The following is a 16,162-nucleotide window of genomic DNA, read 5'->3' as shown; positions in this document are numbered from 1 at the left end:
ACCTGTAAGTTGTGCTTGTTCAAATTTTCAGGCTAAGTCAACGTTTTCTCAAAACTCCCTACTGCAGCTTTAATAGACATACATAAATTACATAGCAGATCTAGGCAGGTGGAGCTGGGGGAGGTGGAGGAGTTCAGAGGAACTCTGATAATGCGCTGCAGGACTAGATTACAGCGAAACGTGAAACAGACTATTTAAATGTTGAACAAGCAGTCTCATTGGCTGCAGGATCAGCAGAGACCAATGAGCTTGTGCCCTGCGATAATGATGCGATTGCTAGCGGATTGCATGTACAGGACCTATCAGCCTGTGCTCTCTATGGTTTCATGACTGAATACAATATTTATCTGATGGACTCCATTTATCAGTTTCTCTTTGTGTTACCTCCTTTATGGCAGTGAAATTTTACCATGGTAACATGAACATGTATTTGTGAGTTTCAGAAGGAGCTGCTACAAAGGAATAGAGATGCCAAGTTGGTGACAGTGCCATTATAACAGCAGAGGGGACTGGTGAAAGACACTGGCAAAAGACACTGGCAATTAGAGGCAATGGCCCATAGGGTGTTCGGTTTGTATCAGCTCTTAGACAGAGGCAATAAAAACATCTGCAGACCACAGGAGCGCAAGCCTTCAGAAAACAGCATTAAATAGGCCATATGCTGATATTTCATTTGGAGTCTTCTCTGGACTAATTCAAATTCAATACTGAATGCAATTCACAACATTTGACAAGTGATGCCTGGAACATCTGCAAAATAATACAAACCCTCTGGAAACACAAGATAGAGAGGAAAGAAATGCAAATACAGCTGAATTGAATGAAGGAGCAAACATTGATCAAATAAATGCTACCTTGCTGGGGATAAAACTTATTTTAAAGACTTTTAAAAGGTACAATACAAACTTTTAAACGGTAGTGTAGTGTTCTGCATTGTTATGTTTGTATCCAGCTAAGCTATACAAATGAACAAGTATTTGCTATGCCAATAAAACACATTAAACTGAAACAGCCATGAACATGAAAAGTCTGCCAGAAAGCAGATTAAATCAGACTGGAGACATACTACAGCGAAGCTGCAGTTGCTGGTCTTGTTCAATTGCCATGTCTAAATAAGGCTAACCCGTGGAGCTGTCAAAAAACGAAATCTAGCATTTCTTTTTTTGTGAAAGTCCTGCTTGCTCCACAAAGCAGTTTCTGTTTGAGAACCCTTGAGTGAATCAAGCATTTGAGCAAAAATTAGGTCCTAGCAGTCAAGCACATTTCTCATTTTTTTCTTTAAAGAATCAAAGCTACTTTTTCTGAATGTAAGAGGTTGCTCATGAAACAAGACAGGATGGTCGTAACTTACTGTTGTTTGTGTGAGAGCTCTTGCTCCTTATTAACCAGATCTTGCTTAAGGCTGGCCAGCATCTCCACTGACACGTCCACTTGCCGCGAAAGCTCTGTGGCCTTGTCCTCCAGGTCTTGTTTCTCCTGACAGAGCCTCTCACTCTCCAGCTTTGCCTTTTCCAGCTCCGAGCTTTTCCTCTCCAGCTCCGCCTGCAGACGCCCAACACGCGCCGAGATCTTTTGCTCCACCTCCTCCGACAACTTCTCGAGCCTCTCGTCCAGCTCGAGCCTCTCAAACGCTCGAGCTTTCAACCGAGCCAAGCCCTCCTCATAAGCCGCCTCCACCGCACTAGCCGCCACGTTAGCGGCCACCGCCACAGCATTGTTCCCTGTGGAGGACAAGGTGTCGCCGGAGCTCATGGCTGTCTTCACCAGGATCTCGCCCAGGGGAAACTCCACATTGGGCAGGTAGCAAGCAGTAGACGTGGGGGCAAGACCAAGCTCTTCGCCAGAACAGGGCAACTCGCGGTACGGAAAACGAGATTCGGCAGCGAGGGCTCCGTCGGCCACTAGGGGGAGCAGCGCAGCAGCGTCGCATACGCTGTTGGACTTCGACAGCACATACAGGGTCTCGTAGGTGTGGTTGTACTCCAGATGGGCGCGTAGAGAGGACAGACTTCGAAAGCGCTTGTGTTCCCCACAGCGAGGACAACGGTACGGCAGGTCCAAAGAGGCCATTCCACGCTCCCGTGGCTGCCACGATGGAGCAATCTGCTCACGCCACCAAGCGCTGCCAAGAGCAAGCAGGGACAGCGGCCGGGCACCACAGAGGAACACTCATCTCAGATCCGCTGGGATTGCTACAGGCTGAGCGAGGAACAGGGGGTCATCACACATGCTCCTTCTGAGTCACAATATCTTCAATTAGTTCTTTAGTAAGGTCTTGACTGCTGTTAGGCCTCTTTCTGGCACTTAATCGGTCTTCCTCAGGGTCAAAACCTTTTGTCCTAGTAAAAGAGGGAAAAGGAACAACACAAAAAAATTAACAAATATTACAAAAATGGTCACAAAAATGTCTTTCTGATTTTGATATTAAGCAAACTCAGTGCAGACATGGTTGCTACCTGACCAGTGGTGGAGGAAGTACTGAATCTCAGTACTTAAGTAAAAGTACAAATAACCAGAGACATATTTACTTTAGTAAAAGTAGAAGTACCACAATGCCAACCCTACTTAAGTAAAAAGTACCTGATTTTAAATGTACTTTAAGTATTAAAAGTAAAAGTACTTGCATAACAATTTATTCTCTTAATGTCTATATTCTAATGATTAATTTACAGTTAATTCTAACTCATTCAACCTAATACTCATATAATGATGTTCAATATGATGGAAAAGCAGTTATATTTTAAGTTTTTGTCACCATTTCTGAACAAGCTTGCAATTAGGCAATATACACATCAAGCTTACTATATACTGTGGTGGCAATTTTAATGATATTCATTGATCTTTAGTTAAATATAGGTGATTCAAAGAATGTCACATGTGTGTCTCTCACTTGTAGTGAGAGAAGATTCTGTTTATGTACCTGGGGAGGCAGAAGAGGGAGACACTCCAGAGAACAGACGAACAAGGACCTCTGACCTAGATGTCAGAAGGCCATTTGGTGCAGGGGAGCTTAGTGGGCCAACTAGTGACGTCTATGGAAAACTACTGGGAGGAAGGCTCTGGGGGGAAGAAGGCCTTGGAACTAAGATAAAAGATAGTTCAGTCTGTCTGGGGGTGTGTCACTCTTCTGCACAGGGTAACAACTGTGTATTAGACTGCTCCTATTCTTGCAAGAATAAATACTTCTATTTTATATAATTTGACTCTGAGTGTCTCTTACGCAGTGATGTTTGTTTGAGATGAATTTTTGCCACAACAATACCCTTACTATATACGGTATATATATATATATATATATAATATAAACATATATTATGTTAAAACGCCGTATATGACGGCGTTTGGCTGTAAACGCGATTCATTTATGGCGTAATTCTGAACCTCTTGGCTTGCCATACTAATCCTAACCAAACGTATAATACACACGCACCCCACATCACTACTAAACCTACCAATGCATTTCCTATGCATGTAAAAACTAATTTTCGCGTATAAATTGCACGATAAACACACTGCGTGCTATAGAGACGCATTTAGTGTGACCGGGTTGATATATCTATGGCAACCAAACTTCACTGGTGAGACAGAAACGTGCGACGAACGGACGGTCAGGATGACGTTTTGGCAGGGGAAAAACTGATCAGAAAATTTAACGAAAATGTAACAGAACGTTGTAGAAATGTAGTGGAGTAGAAAGTATAATAATTGCTGCAAAATGTAACGAAGTAAAAGTAAAAAGTATGCACTATTGATTCTACTTAAGTAAAGTACAGATACGTGAAAAATTTACTTAAGTAAAGTAACGAAGTATTTGTACTTCGTTACATTCCACCACTGTACCTGACACATCTAAAAAACTGATGTCAGCTCACTGGAGGCACACATTTATATTTGTGTATTGCAATTTACTGCAAAGATAGAATTAACCATGGGCTAAATATAAATCTGTTCCTGAACTGGAAAACATTCCTTTTGTCAATTCTTTCTAAATTCCACTACTCTGCATGCACGAAGTAGCAAAATGAACAGTTTTATACAGTGGTAAAATAACCACAGGACAATTTAAAGAATGAGTTGAGTAGTACATGATTTTAAGTTTTCTAATCTCTCAGAGTGGTTTCAGCCTCTAAGGAACTGAGAATTTACTCACATAGAGCTGCTTTAGCTGAATATGCATTTATATGCACTAATGGAAATTAACATACTCTGTCCGGGCCTCAATCAAGAAGAACTACACGGCCATTACTCAATGTATTGTTTGGCAATAGATCAAGGAACAGTCTCTTAACAACACTTAAACGAACAAGGAGGCACCTATTGTGTGAAATTAGTTGTAGTAGTTCACGTGCCATGATAGTTCATCTAACTATTCCCAAAGAGACACTTCATCAACATAAGACAAGTCTAAATGTGTAATGAATCCCCATTAGTGTTCCCCAGTCTTATAGCTGTTCCCTTTTCATTCCCATGATATTGTAAACAAAGCAGATAGCAATATGAAATGGAAATGATGAGTATTTATTCTACACACATGATCCTGAAATGAATTTCAGCCAAGGCTCCAGTGAATGAGAGAGTCTTATATTCATTCATAGGGGTTATACGAGCACAATTCCACAAAATGAATCCAAGATACTGAATCAAATAATCTGCCATGGCATGTCATGAGCAGTGCATTTAACAAGTAATATAATGGAGTACAACGGAAACTGCTAAATTGTCCAGAAATCTTGGCTCCGGAAGTTTATTTCTCATTTGTGTTCTTAATACAAATTTTTCATTAATTTTAAGCCTAGAACCAAACCAATCAACTGAGAGATGGATTACAAAATATATTTGATTCAAAGTTTTAAAAAAAGAAGTATTTGAGAATAGAACAAATACACAAACAATTGTGCACTTATAAAGGAATGAATGAGCAGTCATTCATAACCAAAGGAAACGAATCAGCAATGATACAATATAAAACTTTTAAAAATATATATATATATATAAAATATGCAATACCATTTAAAAGTCTGGGTCAGTAAGATTTTTTTTCAAAGAAAATACGTTTAATCTGCAAGGATGCATGAAGTGACAGTAAAGACTTTAACATTGTTACAAAAAAAATATTATGCAGCAAACATGTTGTCAACATTGATATTACTAAATGTTTCTCGAGTATCAAATCAGCATATTAGAATTATTTCTGAAGGATCATGTGAAAGTAATGATGCTGAATGTTCAGTTTTGTCAACACAGGAATGGATGAGCAGATGGACTGCATAGAGATCAGAAGTTTGAGATAAAAAAATTCATTGTATTATGAATTTACATCAGACAACACCCTACTGACAAATGATTTTTAACCACTAACCTGGTTTCCATTGCACAGGATGGTCTGTTATGATGGTTTTAGTCAGTTTGGGAAACATCCTAAACCTGCTTAAACCAGGTAAGAGCAGTAAAACACCTTAGCCTGGTTTACAACTATTTAAGTGACAAGTGCATACTCCAGGAAATTAGTCTGAGGTAATAAATGGAGTGTGATTTTATAAGGAGTGACATTGAGCTGGGTTGACTGGACTTGTGAACTATATCTCATTGTAGAAAACGTGAGAGGAGGAAAACAAATCTGACAACATGCTTAAACAATCATGTCAAAAGTAAACCTAGACCACATCTGCTGTCCTTGGCTCATCAAATCACGTTTGGTTACCTTAGTGGTGTTTCTATCCCACGGGGTACAAAACCTGGGCTCTTGCCCTGAGGGTGCTTGCTGATTTAAGGGCATCATCATTATAGCATCTTTTGTGACACACATTTTAAAGTGCAGAAATACAAGAGAATCCTCAATCTGGGCAATCAGATTCATTATGTGGATGTCTTCATATGTCATTCTGTCAGGAGTGCACATCATTATAGGTACATGGTATCCTTCTTTGTCTGTCCCTATTGTGCCACAAATGATCTCTGTATGGGTTTGTCTCTCTCTATAACCTCCTTCCTCTAGCTGAGGAGACAAAGAAAACATTTTCATTGCTAAGGGGGCTTGAAGACTCTCACATCTCAGATCTGAAATGGGATAACAAAAGACTTTTGATTAAGGCCTTCTTAGCAAGCATTAGCAGCAAAAACATAACTAAAACCATTAAAGGGCTCTTTTAACAGCAGCCATTTAAGACTGAGATATAGCCTGCTGCTATGAATGAGCGGCTATATCACGGTCATCATTCTTGCAATCAGCTCTGACCTTGATGACAGAGAGCCGTTTGAATCTTGCAGACAAACTGCTGCTTTCAAGATGGAGGTCCATTGTTGCCACGGATACAAGCTCAGAATGTGAAGCACAGTAATAAATGGATACAAACAAGCCAGCCGGTAATGATGAAACCTCAGAGAGAGGCAACAAGGAAAGAAGGATGGGGTGGATAAGTCAAAGAATGCAGGACGAATGCTGGAATGGACTGAGAAGAGAGTAAATGACAGCGGATTGGTTTGTGTGGAGATGGGCGGATGCAGAGAGCTCCAAGAGATTATGTTCCAATCATTGAACTAATGAGAATGTTGTGAATTAATAAATAAATACAGATTATGACATATATATATATTTGCATTAGGGATATATTGTTACCATATTGATTATTGGCTGATATTAGGATTTTTTTAAATTTATTATTTTACATTTAATTCTTTATTTTCATATTTAGATTGCCTTTACAGTCATCTAATGCTCACTTAGGGTATGGTATGTTCAAAAAGAAGAGGGTACATTTAGTCCTGGTTCAATTAGCGTTCACATTGTCATTCTTAACACTGAACATAAAGATTTTAAATAAAAAAAAAACATAAATAAATGCTTTTATGATGTATATTTTGCGACGGAACTTACTGAACTTACGAAACAACGCTGTGTGCTGGGTCAAATGCACTTGTTGTAGTTTGTTCATGTTCCTGCTTAATGTTACACTTTGGCTGTGTCCGAAATCACCCACCTTTACCCTATATAGGACACTATTTGAGGGGACAGCCATTTGTAGTTGAGTGCACTCATTCAATCCCACAATGCACCGCAATAACGAGTGTACAACCGATGTTAGCAAGAGAATACCCATAATGCACTGTGACGGTCGTGCCAAATTAATTCCCGTGTCACACCAGAAGATGACGCCCGCAGCTGAATCATCCATCTATCCATTTTCCAAACCGCTTGTTCAATGTAGCTACAGCGTAATATCATACAGGTATAAATTCATTTTTAATTGGTTATTAAATTGTTTAATTGTGGTTTATAGATAGTTTCCATGACAGAGTTCAAGATAAATCTTTTCATTACTACTGGAGCTCCCAGTTTGCGAAGTTTCAAATGATTATTAACCAGCAAGCACAACCCATGCAAAAGCTGCAACCCTTCCGGCACACTCAGTGTCCGAATTCACTCACTCCTTCAAGTGAACTATTAGTGGAGTAATTTAGGGAATAATGAATGAGGGTATAGGGGGTGATTTTGGACACAGCCTTTGTCTTTCAACCAATAAAAAGCCACACCCATTACAAATCTAAATCTCATTGGATCTCTTTCTCATGTTTAATGAACAAAGCACATGGACTGGAAGAGATTGAAGGAAAACAATAAAAAGTATGGCATCTAACGCATCATGGACATCGTGAAATTACATACAAATAACAAGGGTTTATTTTTAGTGTTCTGATTGGCTGCGATTACGTTCAAAACTTAATTTGTGAATGGAAAAAAAAATTGCTTGTTGCATCGTGACAGTTTTAGCATTTAACTAAAAAGGTTAATTCATATGCAAATCACGTGTCCACGTCATTGGGCATTATCATATCAGGTTATGGTGAGCAATGTTCTCTGTATTTTTATGCCACATCACATCAGTGCATTACATAATTTTCAGGATGACATCTTTGAATTCTAGTCATGGAATAGAAAGAGGCTTTGTCATTTCATCCGTTGAGCCAACACAATGACATTTATTTATATATTTGCTTTTTATATCTAGGAACATAAACTGAACAGTCATATTATTGTAAGCCTACATATTATGGCCAAAACATTTTTTTTATATGATCCTTGTTACCTAAACGTATATTGCATAATCTCAACACCATGGTATTTCATTGAACAGACAAATTGCCATATGTAGATCTATAACAGAATTCATTGTTAAGCATTATCTGTTGTGAAGGGTCATTTCACTATGGGTTGTTGTAGCGCTGTGCTGGGATTTACTTTCAAGGAAGTACCGTGTCTATTAACGAGTATAGAAACAGTAACGTCTTCAGCTAGTCAGCTTGAGACTCTTTCCATGTAAACTGGTTATATCTCTTAAGCTCAGTAGTGAATGTTTTGTGAGCAAAAGGATAATCGAAGCACAAACAAAACAATATTCTTCCGCAAAATGCATGCAGTTGTGTTTTTTTATCCTCTTTATCCTCTTCCTATGGAGGATCCTTTTCCCACTCTACAGATAAAGCGTTGTTGAAATCCGGTTCGCGTACCACGAAGTGATAAAATAAAATTCTCTATCAAATATATAGGCAAGACAAGTAGTTTGTTTAGGCATGGTTTGTTGGGAAATTACAAACCTGCGCGCACATATTCAAACGAATTTAACTATAGAATCAATTTTGAATGCGCATGTGAACGCCATCAGGTCACAGGTTCGCGTTTAAAGTCTGTTTAGAGAGAACGCCGTCGTCTTAGTGGCCCCTAATGTAATAACAAATGATAATTTTGCGGGAAGTGAATCAATCAAAACCAACTTTAGCTGGAAATAACATTATTCAAAAATCGCTATAAAGCCAAAACAATCTCTGTTACCGTAAATGGTATGTTAAAAACTGTAAAGCTGCTTTGAAACAATCTCCATTGTTAAAAGCGCTATATAAATGAAGATGACTTGACTTGACTTTTTTTAACCGCTAGAGGGACAAAAGTTACATAGTGAACCTTTAAAAAATTATTTTTTTCACGGGAAAAAAAATCTACAGAATTACTGCCCCCCTCCAAACTTATAGTTTAAATAAGGAATAAAAAAAAAGAAAGCTACTCGTCGAGCATTTTCATGGGGTTTATAAGGGAAATTTAAAGCTCAGCATGCGAATTTAGGGCACAAATTGTATACCTGAAGCCTCAATTTACATAATACATAATTCATAATACATATTCATGATCTTATAGTACACAATTCATTTAATCTAAATCAAACAACTTGTTCTGCCTCTGAAATAATTTTTTCTGATAGTGCCAATCTGTCTTATTTTTAAAATCAATTCAATCAATTTACAATTAATAAAATCAAGTACCCAGAAATGCATTACAGAAGGGTGAGTCGATCTCAAGTGGTCCAAAAATTTGTTAAGTTGGCTGTGTAGTCAGTTTTAATTTTCCTAATTTTTTAAGAGTGATTACCTCTACATATTGGTATTGCAAAGCCACCAGTTTTTTTTTTTTTAATTATTAATCTTGGTTTAACCACAACAGCAGTCTTTGTGTTATACAGGCATTTACGGAAACCTCAATATCTCAGGTAGGGATGGTCCAAGTTTCTTAGAACAAAAATGACCTCCTGAGCTCATTTGACTTCCACTGAACCCTTTGAAATGGACTAAATCAGAAGTAAACCGGCTGTCAATGCCATTTTAAGTATAGGCTTGAGGTCACTGTAGGAATATAACATGAAGGAGCATAGCCAGAAGAGCCAGATGGCATAGTAGCAGAATCAAGGACGAACTAATGCTCGGATGAAGCATGCAAACAAGATTCTAGAAGCTGCCTCAACAAAACTGAAGACAGTGAAGGCCAAGGCTGCTCAGGATGGCCAATTCCCAGAGATGGGACCAAGTCACACATGTGCAAGTCTCAAGTAAGTCTCAAGTCTTAACCTTCAAGTCTCAAGTAAGTCCCAAGTATTTTTTTCCTGGGCAAGTCAAGTCAAGTCAAGTCACAGGCTATGTCAAGTCAAGTCAAGTCAAGTCTTGTAGTAGGTCAAGTCAAGTCCAAGTCAAGTCACCTTATTATTGTAATTTTACCTGCAGAATTTGATCTATGGGCGTCAGTTTGGTTTGAAATGAACAGAGGCGCATTCGGAAGTGCATTTGGGAACAATGACGCATTCATTCACTTTTCTCTTTCACGCAGGTCATGTTTTGAAAGATGGTGTCCTGTAGTTTACTAATTTAAAGAAATAAAAATGTATACAAAAATGTGATGTCCGACTTCTTTTATGAAGAAGAAAGCCTTAAAGGGGTCATATAATGGTACATGCACTTTTACAAGTTGATTGTACTGAAATGTGTGTTGGCAGTGCCTGTACACAACCATCATATAATGATAAAAATCCATCCAGTGGTTTTGTTTTAATCTCCTTATACGTTTTCCCCTGCCTCAAATCGAGCCGTTCGAGCCTGTGACGTCACACGCTCGGAAGCCCCTCCCACGATTGTTGAATGACAGCCGAGTTTCAACACAGACCCGCCCTCGCTCGTGAGAGCGAGCTGTCAATCATAGTCTGCGCGGACCGGCGCGGTCATTGTTGATATGCTGGAGCACTGTCTGAGCAGAATGGCTCTAAGCGATTGTGGTGTTCTGTTCTTGGGTGTAATAACGAACACAGCAGTCATTTTAATGTTCCTAAATCCGAACCGCTGAAGACGCAGTGGCTGAGTTTGTTTTCGAAGGGAATATTCCCCACGAGCAACGTCAATGCTCTCATGTTTGCCCGAATCATTTCACACACCAGACTGCTTTATAAACGAGGGTGAGTATAAAGCTGGATTTGCTAAGTAGCTGCTCATGAAAAAAGATCGGTACCAGATATTCGTGTTCCTGCTTAATCTCCAGAAGAACTGAAGTGAGTGTAACGTTTTATTAAACTTTATATTAATATTTATATCTTTGCAAATCGCTAGCTGCACACTTCACAATGAATGCGTCTAAGGTTTACACTCAGGGTACATTACGGCATGTTTTCTATGTATGACGTTCTCAATATAATTCATAATTCCACGTTTATACTGAACAACGCGTTATGGTTATTGTGTTATTGTGTTACAAACGGTGTACGCACAGAACAGAGGGGCGGGGTGAGCGAATTATCATTTAAAGTCATATGCACTGAAACGGCGTGCTGAAAACAGAGCTGTTTTTGACCAAGTAAAATAAGTGTTTTCTTACAATACTAATGAGAATTTTTAATTAAAGTATATTACAAACTTTTAATTTAGACCCTAAAGAATCATATTAGCTTGTACAAAAATGGCATTATATGCCCCTTTTAAGTTTTCAAAAAGCATTAGACATATGACCCACTATTCTGCTTCGTGTAAGTTATTTATCAATGAATTCAAACGCGTTGGCTGGCGCTGAGCCAGAGACATACGCTCTCAGTGCTGTCATATATCACAACTGTTCAGTGTTTTCAACCACATCATTTTTATTTTAGGTTTCAGACATTTAAATACACATAACTACTAGCAAAAAATATATTTGTAGTTTGTAAAATATACACTGATGTCTATGGAAGCGTCAATAATAATCATTTCCATTATAATAAGACGCACGTTTTATTCATATCAGATACACATTGTGTAAGTAGCTTTACATTTTACCCTATTCTTCTCCCAGTTCACCGGTCACTTACTTTCATGTATTTCGTGAGAAGTTGAGAAATTGACGTGTTGTAAACTAACGTTAACATGGCACCGCCCATTCGCACATACAGCTCAACTAACGCGATCATTATAAAGGTGTTTAAACAACAAAACACATCCACTTACACATATTTGACAATCGGAATATCAGTGTTGCATGTTATAGCTAATACATTTGTGAACATTTTGAATAAAACAGGAAAAATGACATAAAAGCAGATTCATTCAGCGCTGTGTTGTGGTTGCGCTGTGTCACTTGACAAGCAATGATGCGTCACCATGAAACATTAAAGTGAGTGACAGGTTCTAAATAACGGTCGCCTAGAAAAACTCACGCTGGGGGATCAGTTAGAATAGTTTAAACTTACTTGTGAAAGGGTTAATGGCTACTTTAGCTATTACATTAGCTAACTACCAACTAACATTAACAAATTGACAAGCACTTACTGGGCAGAATGGCTCTTCAAATGACGGACGAAATTGGAGGTTGTCGTCTGGCTGTCCGCAATGTTAATGTTGTATGTCTTGCAAAGCGCTGTTCGTCTTTTGCCATCGTGTGAATAATTCTTGAAGCCGAAAGCAATGGGACTCGGTACCCCTCCGGCTGACATTTTGATGTGATATCTGATCTAAGTGGGCGTGGTGTGCGTAAGGTACGAGGTATGACTGATGATAGTGTCGTGATCAACTTTAAAACATTTTTTTATATATATTTTATATTCAAACTGAAAACATGATGTGATTAACACTCAAGTCATTCAAGTCATCGTGTCTCAAGTCAAGTCAAGTCCCGAGTCTTTAACTTCCAAGTCCGAGTCAAGTCTCAAGTATTTCATTTTATGTCAAGTCAAGTCACAAGTCATAAAAATAGCGACTCGAGTCGACTCGAGTCCAAGTCACCAAGTCACAAGTCCCCATGTCTGCCAATTCCAAAAGTTGAAGCCCTACAGGCGAAAGATTCGTCTGGCCCCTAGCGATCCATGGGATTTCACTGAGCCAATTATCCCTCATTACCCACAGCTCATCACATGCCACTAGTCAGGGAAGACATCCCAATAAAGCACTAAAGGCCCTCTCACACTTGCATTACTGTATCACTAGCTGATGCAGACCAATCGATTACCCAATGTTATTTTCCATACAGGTTAGCAAACATTCACATCCACTGAGTGCATCGTTTGTTGTGGTTCAGTTGTAAGGACACACACTAAAACAACACATTATTATTGTGTTAACAGATGCAATTAACAAACATAACTGCTGCATTATCTCGCCTCTGTGTGTTTTCCATTTAGATATTTGAGTTTAATCACCATCAGTATAGCCTGTGGTCAATCCTCTGTGCACTTTAAACACATTTACACTGCTCTCTGAAGCACATTGAAAAGAAGTGAGGGATTTACTTCAAGAACGATGTTCACTCACAAATTGCTAGTCAATTTCACAAATATCTGCGAAGAAATGCAAGTAAGACATTGAATTAAACATTAAATATTGAATTTGACTGAATGGAATAGTATTTTCTTGTACAACACTCCAATAATCTTCAAAGAACTTCAGAAAGAACATTTTTACAGAGTAGATTTGGTCGATTTGAACTGTTATGCAAATTTGTGTCACACAAAACTGGAATTACACTTTGTGCAGCTCTGCTTAAAAAACAATAATTATCCCATAATGTTTTCGCCAACCGAATTGATTCAATTGAGTTTGTCAGGCTTCCTAATCATCTAGCTAAAGGGGCAGAAATGAAATACTTTCATGATGACACTGTTTACTAATATTCATTTACAACGATCTGAATATGTGGTGTGCATTAAATGCAGTGTAACCGGAGTCTGAAAGGTTTTGTGATCTGATCACTGATTTAAATGCTTGTGACCCACATGGCATTTAGTGTAAGAGTTAATGCATCCTCACCAGAAATGGTTTTAAACTTTTTATAGGGCCGGCCTACTGACAAATGTGTCATTTAAAAAAAAGCACTCAAAGTCACTTTAGATAAGTGTGTCAAATCAGCAAATGCAATGTATAAACAAAGATTTAAAAGTACGTGATATTATTAAAATGTGTCTTTTTTTTATATGTTGCAGGACTAAACACATTTTTTTACACACGAGGACAACAATATCTGACCAAATAGCTCCCAAAAAACCCAGTCAAAACTCTACTTCCTACAACCAAAAATGACAAAATTCAATATCCTTACGAGGTCTTATAATGCTGATATTTTTAGATTTGTTTTGTTAATTTTAAAAAGCAACTTGTCACACATTTCCCCCGACAGAACACATGAAATCTGAGAAAATGTGACTGACTCCATACAGGAAGTAAACAAACCAGTATTGGGTATGCTTGAGATCAATAGCAGATCAGACACAGGGGACCACAAATGTCTGAAGCAGCAAAAAATACTATGTCTCATTGTCATTTTTCATTAACTCTTATTAATATCATGCAGTGCTAAAAGAGAGGCAGCGTTGACAAGCATGGACTTCTTTACAATAAGGGAAATTACATCTACACTGGCTCTCACAGTCTCACTCAATGTTTTTTTTTTCATCAGTCATTAAATAAGTACAATTAAACTGCATTTTAAGAATCAGACAGATAATCATTTAGACCAAGATTAAAAAAAAATACTTTTCTATTTGGTTCTTTATAACCAACAACCGACCATTTCTTGAGATTTCTCTTACGCCATTTAACAGAAACTATATTTACAGGATGAGTGTCTTTTTATATTTTTCTTTACATAATTAATCAAGTTTTTTTCAACCATGCATTTCCAAGTGACAATATTGAACAAACACAGAAATAAATTTGCATTAAGTGTTGCAAATTATGTTTTAATGTAGTCTAGCAAATACTTAGTAATTAATCAAATATAATCTTTAGTCATAACTTTAGTATGCCTTTGATTTTAATTGAAAATGGAAGGCATCAATAAAACTGAACTTTTTGATAAATTTTTTTCAGCTTAAGGCCTAAGTTACTAATGGCTATTTTCAATTTCAACCATAAAACGAAACATTGCAACAGCAGCCAGTCAGTGTATTTAGGGGAACTGTATTTTATCAAAACATAAGTAAAGGTAATTGTAAAAAGCAATCATCATGATTCATTATTACATAACGGATTGTAAGTAAAACTGCAAAAAAAAAAGTGTTGTTAAAGTAGCCTACTATAAACTATATTCACACTATCTGGAATCCTCCAGAAAAGGAAAAGAAAAAATGATGGCCATATTTACGTAGGCAGCTCACTAGGTTTTGAAACTCAACCTATCATTTCACAGGGGATCTCTTCCTAAATAATCAGGATTGCGCTCCGTGTCATTGACAGCTGATTCGGTCGTGGGCAAAATGTCATGTAAAATAAGGGTGGAGGCACTAAATAATCAGAAATGGAGCTCATGTTCTCGTTCTCATTCTCTCGGGTACGTAGATGTGAGAAATGATACCGCATGCGGCTCTCTTTTCATAACCGTGGAGATGCCACATTTTATGAGACCAATAATAATAATGCCTAACGCAATTAATGCATATCGATCATGGGCATATATTTGGAGGTATGTTACCTCGCTGCAAATTCGTGCCCGACGGTGCAACCACGGTTCAACAGATTTTCACCATTTTTCTCCAATAACGTAGGCTAGTCTCGGTCCAAATCCTTCTCCTCGCGCCCCTTACATGACCGCCGCTTGCTAATATCAACAATACCGATGCCTAGAAACACGCCGTTCCCATTGTCACCATCCAAAACATGTTACATGTGTCAGAAAGTGTGCCTCTCACCTCGCAGATCTGTGCCCATTTTCCGCCCGTGCCCAGCAGCCGCCGCTCCAGCAGGATGACGTCACGAGCGCCACTCTCTGCAGCAGAACGAGGACGAGCGCGAAGCGAACACGCGTCGCGTAGCGCAGGGAACTCATCAAAAGGGGCGTGTGTGACGCGTCGCTCACCGCAAAGAGCAGAACGCATGCCCTACTCGTCCTGCCTAGAGTCGGGTTTTAGTTGACTGTGATTCAGCTTCTTTTTTTTTTAAAAGCTGTAAGATAAAAAAGCCTTCATTGTGGATTTTTTTATCAGGCTGATGATGAAGGTGCACCACACAGTGTTGCTACATTTTATGTTTTGTAAATGTCGTCATATATCCTGGATGAGATGTTTTGAACTTTTTGATAGCAAAGACTGCCAAATGACTAAAATATAGGTAGCCTTCACTACCCAGCCAAAAATAAATAAATAAAATGATTTAAATACGCAAATGCTTAAGAGTCTATCATTATTGCAGTGATTATTATGTTTCTAGATTGTTATATGTTTGGCAAGTTTTATAACCCTAATTTATGGAGTGTGTATCTTTTCATTTTTTAAACAACATGTAGGAAAACACACCATATTCCAGGATGACAATGTACAGATTCATCAGGCTCAAATTGTGAAAGAATGGTTGGGGCGGAGCTTGAAGAATCATTTTCACACATGAATTGCCACCTCTG

General features: G+C 38.3%; 1 protein-coding gene across 1 annotated transcript in view; it reads right to left on the bottom strand.

Annotated features, from left to right (window-relative positions):
- Positions 1–15,580, bottom strand: part of fbxo41 (F-box protein 41) — a 66,423-nt gene extending 50,843 nt beyond the window's left edge. The window contains exons 1-2 of the mRNA XM_056250505.1: positions 15,456–15,580; positions 1,352–2,339 (exon numbers count right to left, since the gene is read on the bottom strand). Coding sequence (XP_056106480.1) covers positions 1,352–2,070 — 719 coding nt within the window. The 5' untranslated portion in view covers positions 2,071–2,339; positions 15,456–15,580. The remainder of the gene's footprint in view (positions 1–1,351; positions 2,340–15,455) is intronic.
- Between the last annotated feature and the right edge of the window lie 582 nt (positions 15,581–16,162).

This window comes from Rhinichthys klamathensis, unplaced genomic scaffold (assembly GCF_029890125.1).
Source record: "Rhinichthys klamathensis goyatoka isolate OS25496 unplaced genomic scaffold, OSU_Roscu_1.1 h1tg000069l_1, whole genome shotgun sequence".
Lineage (NCBI taxonomy): Eukaryota > Metazoa > Chordata > Actinopteri > Cypriniformes > Leuciscidae > Rhinichthys > Rhinichthys klamathensis.
Note: the sequence above shows the minus strand (reverse complement) of the source record. Positions and strands in the feature narration are given on the sequence as shown.